At 42.1% G+C, this 7,316-nt stretch overlaps 1 protein-coding gene across 1 annotated transcript; it reads left to right on the forward strand.

Moving 5' to 3' along the window:
* Positions 1-3,383: 3,383 nt before the first annotated feature.
* Positions 3,384-5,617, forward strand: LOC306966087 (immunoglobulin lambda-1 light chain-like; the record flags this gene model as incomplete). The annotated part of the gene is made up of 4 exons (XM_079560720.1): positions 3,384-3,423; positions 3,502-3,827; positions 4,029-4,107; positions 5,298-5,617. 4 exons carry the CDS (start codon positions 3,384-3,386, stop codon positions 5,615-5,617), a joined length of 765 nt encoding a protein of 254 aa, XP_079416846.1.
* Positions 5,618-7,316: the final 1,699 nt, after the last annotated feature.

Raw genomic sequence — 7,316 nt, forward strand, 5'->3', positions numbered from 1 at the left:
CTCAGACTAGAGCAGCACAGAGGAGTCCAACACTTCCAATATCAGCCTCTGAATCATCAGTCGCTGCATCTGCTTTGTGTCTGTCATGAAATATGTGGATTCACTTTCAAAAATAAACTCTGCATGAAATGAATGAATGTGTTTTTATTAATATAACTTATACTTGTTTTCCTGGAGGTGAAGTAGTAAGTTTTTACATGTTTTAAAAGCCTAAAAGAAGTGAAAGAAGTGAAGTAATTTATAGTATTCAGTGACACAGGGACATCGCAATATTATAACTTTGACATTAGTGTTTATTTGTCTTTAATAAATACAAGCTCCTGGGCCTATTGCTGAGCTGCAGGAGCATTTATAAAAAGCCTGCACCATGAGATCGTTATTGTTCATGAATAAAAGAACCGCCAAAAGTTAAATGAGTGCAGTGAAACTGAAAGTTGATGGTTGATCAGTGAAGCAGCTCCTTCTTACTCTCCTCTTTTCCCAAGATGCACCTGTGCAGGTCGGGTTGTCCTCGTCTAAAGCTACATTATTTATACCATTAGTGCATATAATATAAAGTTATTAATGTAAGACATCTATAAGCAGTGAACAGGAGTGGGGCCAAAACAGTGCCTTGGGGAGAGCCTTTTCTCAAATGTGTCATTTCAAATCCAACTTGTATGGTGTCGTCAGTCAGTGAAACAGATTCACATATAGACCTTACAATAGATTCCCATTTCAGTTGTTTTTTTTTTTTTGCTATTGGAACATCAACACGAGAAAAGAGTCTTTGAAGTTCACAGAACCACAGTTAGTGCTGAGCTCCACTGGTGCAGAGAAGACGTGTTTCTGGCTTGTCACTAAAGTAAATTTAGAGTCTGTTGGTGGTTGATCAGTGAAGCAGCACTTCTCTGTTGTCGCCCTGTTCTTACCCATGATGCACCTGTGCATCTGGTCCCTGTTTCAGGAAACTGCTGCTTCAACTCTCCCTCAGGTTATGAGACATCCTTGTACAATTTCATACTTGTATTTGTTTTTGAATGGGAAGATGCTTCAAACCAGTGGACCTTAACTGGTGAGTCAAGACCCAAAAGTCTGTCGTGGAACCGTTTTCAGAGGGTGGCAAGCCATTTCTTTCAATATTCATCTTCTGAAAAAGTGTAGTAACACTATCTGAGTCCATTAAAATAAATGATCAGCTTGTTTTCGTCATGATGTCAGCTCTGTGGGCTTATGTAATCAACCTTTATTTTCATCCCAGCTCTTCAGCCTCATTGTAGTGTCTCTTTGTCTCAATGGCGCAGCCCAAACAGGGATCTGGCACGACTAAAATAAATCGTAGAAAAAAGAGCGTTATGTGGATACAGAACTCGCATACTCTTGACTGTGGAGTGCAGGACTTAAAAGTGAAACTGAGAGCCTAGTTATAGCTGCACAGGACCAAGCTCTAACTACCCGATACCACCAGAAGAACGTGATGGGCGTGCAGGTCAGCAGCACATGTCGCATGTGTGGAGAGGCAGAAGAGACCATCAGTCATAGAGTTTCTGGCTGCAAAATCTTGGCTAAAAAAGAGATTCTGGAAAGACACAACAAGGTTGGAACCAACCTCCATTGGGCACTATGGCAAAGAATGGGTTCAGGGACAAATGAGAAGTGGTATGAACACAAAACTGAAAAAGTGGTAGACGATGGTGACTGTGTACTCATGTGGGACATGACCATCCCTACAGACCGTACTATCACGGCAAATCGACCAGACACTGTGCTCCATGACAAGAACAACGAAACGTGCTATTTGTTTGATGTGGCGATCCCAGATGACAAAAACATGTTAAAGAAAGAAGCGGAGAAAATCACAAAGTATCGAGATCTGGAGATTGAAATCAAGCGCATGTGGAACACCAAAACTCAAATTATGCCAATAGTACTCGGAGCTTTAGGAACTTCTAAGAAAGGGCTCCGAGACTGCCTGCATACTTCGAAGAGTCCTTGGCTGAAGACCTTTTTACAGTATCAATGCAAGCAGCTAAAAATACTACATCTACAATGTAACAGAAGGCTGTAGGTTGCATTTTAATGGGCGATAGTGACCCCACGTGGTTTTCTAAGACACATCATTCCTTTTCATGTTCATAAAATAGACTACAATTACCACACACAGTCATCACGTAAACAGACTCTCAAACATTACAACATATAAACATCCTGTCCCGGTAAAAGAACTTTCGAGCATGTTCTTTATCTTTGGATTACATTTTAGGCCATACAGTTAATTTAATGAAATGAATGCTCACATCTCTGGTTGTTCATGAACTATACTTTCACTCCTTTAGTGAAGGCTCTGAGATCATCTAAGCTCAGTATTTCAGTGGGGAGCTCGTTCCATGTCTTTATGCTGTGTAAGAGAATGCAGACTGTGCAAAGGCGGACTTGTGTCTGGGAAGACTACACTGCCCCCTGGAGGTTGTTCTAGTTACCCTTGTTGCTGTATCTGCTGCCTGATGAAGGAATTCTTTGAGTGGAGGTGGGGCCAGGTTATGGACACTCAAAGAGTAAATCAGAGAGAAATAAAGTTATTGAAGTGAAGCATTTCATATTTGCTCAGAATGTGACAGTGGTGGTGTTGATTTTAAGATTTTCAGAGCATGTTTGTAGAGATTCTAGTTTCTTTAGGCTGGTTTTGTTTGCTTGGGACCAGCTGGTAATGCAGTAGGAGAAGTGGGACAGAACCACACGAGCGATCGCTTTTATTGTTTACTTTTTTTCACAGGATGTTTTGGTGAATGGTCGGCAACAGCTGATGTATCCAGGCCTCTAACACGGTTTTATAAAACGATCGATATGTTTTAGCACAAGGGAAGCAATGCCCTGTTTATGAACATTGTTTTTGCCGATCATGGGATTCTTATCATTTTGTTTAAAACGTAAAATGCCTACCACGGCCCCCGGATGTGACGACATCGCGATCGCTCGTATAGCGTTAGGAAACTTTCGGCTGCTTCAACTGAGAGGGAGTTTCTTCTGCTTTTGAAAGTGGCCAAATTAAACTTTAAGGTTTATTATATGTTCATCAAAGATTAGGAAGGAGTCGATGTTAAAGTAAATAGCAGCAGTTTTTTTTTTTTTTTTTTAGATCTGCAATAATGTTTAGGTCAGGACTGTGAAGACCAGACGCACCTCTTAATGTCATCCATTGTGGGTAGATATTGGTTCATCTCTAAAACCTGAGTCTAAAAGTTTCCGAATCATTCTGAGTCTGATCTTGGCTCTGAGGCGACATGGCAGATATCCTCAGACAGGATGAGGTGCAGTGTTGGTGCTGAGTGCTGAGTCCCTCCTCCTGCGTCTCCTCTCTGTCTTTATAAGCCGCCCGGCGACTCATGAGTACATTCCCTGACAACATGCTGTGGAGCCTGTGCACTCTGGGCTGTGCTCTCACATGTAAGGAGGCTGCTGTCCCTGCTGCTCTCCGCTCACTCCCACTCTCTCTCCTCACTTCAGCTCTTGTTCTCGTTCCAGGTGTGAGCGCTGTGACGCGGCTGACTCAGGAGCCTCCAGATGTGACGGTGAGGAGAGGACAGAGCGTCTCCATGGACTGCAACCTGGGACATGTGGAGAATAGTGATGCTCGCTGGTACAAACAGGCTCCAGGAGGAGTTCCACACTTTCTGTTGAGATTTTACCATTCTTGGAGCACTCCAGACTACGGCTCTGGTGTGTCCTCCTCCAAATTCACATGCACTCATCAGTCTAAAAGAGATTATCGTTTGACCGTCAACAATGTGGACCAAGGAGACTCTGGAGTTTATTACTGTAAGACATGGGACAGCTCTGTTAGTGAGCACGTATCACAGTGATATAGAGTGTGACAAAAACCTAAGCTCCTCACTTCCTCTTCTCCTGCTCTCTGTCTCTGTCTGTCGTCTCCTCACAGCTCCGTCCTGGTGTCCTCTCTCCTCCTGATGACCTCCTGATGACCTCCTCAGGTCTCTCATGGACCAGAGGGACACAGATGAAGGGGCTGGACATGTGCTGAGTGTCCACAGGAAGTGAGAGTGTCTCTGTCCTCGTCAGTGAGAGTGAGGAGGTTTTTGTACGAGCGTTTCTACAAACTGAAGCACTGTGGTATTCGGCCCAGGCTCCCAGCTCTGGGTCACAGGTAAGACTCTCCACACTCTCATTTATATGGTTATTTTTTATTTATGTTGCAACAAACGTTTGATTCACATTTTTTAGAGAGTTATTTCTTTTAATTTAATCCTATTTTAACAACCCACTTTAGTGATATTTTAGAATCAATGGAATGAAGTTTGAAATTATTTCATGTGTGTGATTATCTGTGCATTTAAACCAAACTCTTTAAAAACTATTGTATGATAAAAGTATTTATTATCCAGGGCTCCATAGATACATTTAGATAGTTATAAAAAGGATTTATCTTTTCAAAACTTTAATTTTTATTTTGAAGGTCTAACTCTCTTCTTTTCATACATATTAAAGTATTATATGTTTGAACTTTTTGAAGGAACAGAATTTTTTTTTTTTTTCATTTTGTAGATTGACCTCTCCTCTTGTCATACATTTAGAAATAATATCACTTTTTAAATATTTGAACCCTTTTATTGCCGACTTTCGGTCTCCAAGTCACTCAAATGTCTTGCCGCTGTCGGCCCTTTGACTCCACAGACTCACATTGTGATCACTATTTTTCAAACCTCTTCTATAAAACGGATTCAAAATGTAATTTCAAACTTCTGCATCTTTTCTGAACCTTGAGGCTTCAAACTAAAGCCCTGACACATTTTTTTCACTATCAGGTAATTTCTACCTAGTATAGCAAGAGGACCAAAATGCATGTTACTGTCGTAAATAACCTAAACAACTGCATTGCTCCATTGTTACTGAATCGTTCACTTTATTTTGTGAGTTTAGGCATCAGAGTGAATCTGTGGAAGTGTTTAGGACGAGACAAGACAGTGTTAGAGAGACAGTATTTGTAAAACCGAATCATTTCAGAATGTTAACTCATAGAGGAAAATTCACACTAAACATCTGTGTTTGAGGATGGAAAAACAAAAACAAATCCTAACATTGCATGAGGGACATCAAGCACAGCAATAAAACATACACATTTACTAGAAAACCTAGTGGTCAGAATAATATAAAACGTACAAAAAAAAATTAAACAGAAGCTAAAAGTAACATGTGTGATTATTGCACACTGCTCACACTGGTTTCCTGCCGACAGTTTCCCCACACTTTGTCTGGATAAACACTTATATTTGCGCTGACATCTTTGTGTTTTGTTGTTCCAGACGATTCGGCTCCTCCTCCAGTGGTGACAGTGTTCCCTCCGTCCCCCGCACAGCTCCAGTCTCCCACAGTGTCTCTGCTCTGTGTGTCCTCTCAGGCGGGGCCCTATGCTCAGGTGAGCTGGTTGGCTGATGGGAGTCCAGTGAGCAGTGGGGTCCAGAGCAGCACCGCCGTCCTGGGACCGGAGCGCAGGTTTCACATGAGCAGCTCCCTGTCCATCCCCACGTCCCACTGGAGCTCAGGCCAGCGGCGGTACACATGCCGAGTGTCCCAGGGCTCTCACTCACAGACCAACAGGACCATCATGGGCGGGTGTGTGTGACTCAGACTAGAGCAGCACAGAGGAGTCCAACACTTCCAATATCAGCCTCTGAATCATCAGTCGCTGCATCTGCTTTGTGTCTGTCATGAAATGTGTGGATTCACTTTCAAAAATAAACTCTGCATGAAATGAATGAATGTGTTTTTATTAATATAACTTATACTTGTTTTCCTGGAGGTGAAGTAGTAAGTTTTTACATGTTTTAAAAGCCTAAAAGAAGTGAAAGAAGTGAAGTAATTTATAGTATTCAGAGACACAGGGACATCGCAATATTATAACTTTGACATTAGTGTTTATTTGTCTTTAATAAATACAAGCTCCTGGGCCTATTGCTGAGCTGCAGGAGCATTTATAAAAAGCCTGCACCATGAGATCGTTATTGTTCATGAATAAAAGAACCGCCAAAAGTTAAATGAGTGCAGTGAAACTGAAAGTTGATGGTTGATCAGTGAAGCAGCTCCTTCTTACTCTCCTCTTTTCCCAAGATGCACCTGTGCAGGACGGGTTGTCCTTGTCTAAAGCTACATTATTTATACCATTAGTGCATATAATATAAAGTTATTAATGTAAGACATCTATAAGCAGTGAACAGGAGTGGGGCCAAAACAGTGCCTTGGGGAGAGCCTTTTCTCAAATGTGTCATTTCAAATCCAACTTGTATGGTATCGTCAGTCAGTGAAACAGATTCACATATAGACCTTACAATAGATTCCCATTTCAGTTGTTTTTTTTTTTGCTATTGGAACATCAACACGAGAAAAGAGTCTTTGAAGTTCACAGAACCACAGTTAGTGCTGAGCTCCACTGGTGCAGAGAAGACGTGTTTCTGGCTTGTCACTAAAGTAAATTTAGAGTCTGTTGGTGGTTGATCAGTGAAGCAGCACTTCTCTGTTGTCGCCCTGTTCTTACCCATGATGCACCTGTGCATCTGGTCCCTGTTTCAGGAAACTGCTGCTTCAACTCTCCCTCAGCTTATGAGACGTCCTTGTACAATTTCATACTTGTATTTGTTTTTGAATGGGAAGATGCTTCAAACCAGTGGACCTTAACTGGTGAGTCAAGACCCAAAAGTCTGTCGTGGAACCGTTTTCAGAGGGTGGCAAGCCATTTCTTTCAATATTCATCTTCTGAAAAAGTGTAGTAACACTATCTGAGTCCATTAAAATAAATGATCAGCTTGTTTTCGTCATGATGTCAGCTCTGTGGGCTTATGTAATCAACCTTTATTTTCATCCCAGCTCTTCAGCCTCATTGTAGTGTCTCTTTGTCTCAATGGCGCAGCCCAAACTGGGATCTGGCACGACTAAAATAAATCGTAGAAAAATCGGTCTGTTGTAAAATACTTCGAGGGCATATAGTAAACTACGATCTGACCCTCTTTTGGCTCAGCACCGCTGTCATTCCTCCCAGTCACACACGCTGGGCCGACTGAGCCCCGTCCATGTTCTCCTCTCATATGTGCCTGTGCACCGCGCTCATTCATCAGCCCATTCATTCATCGGCTCATTTTAGTGAATGAGTCGATGTATTTACGCAACTGTAGTCTGTTTATGAGTAAACAGGGACAGTTTATCATTCATAAACTTATTGGGACCAGAGGCATCACTGAAATGACGCTCAAATCGAGGAAGAGAAGCAGTGCAAGCCTTGAATCCGCTCGCACCTCCCTCTGCGCTGAAAGCAAATCATCGCCGCTCAC

This window comes from Gobius niger, assembly GCF_951799975.1.
Source record: "Gobius niger genome assembly, chromosome: 8".
NCBI lineage: Eukaryota > Metazoa > Chordata > Actinopteri > Gobiiformes > Gobiidae > Gobius > Gobius niger.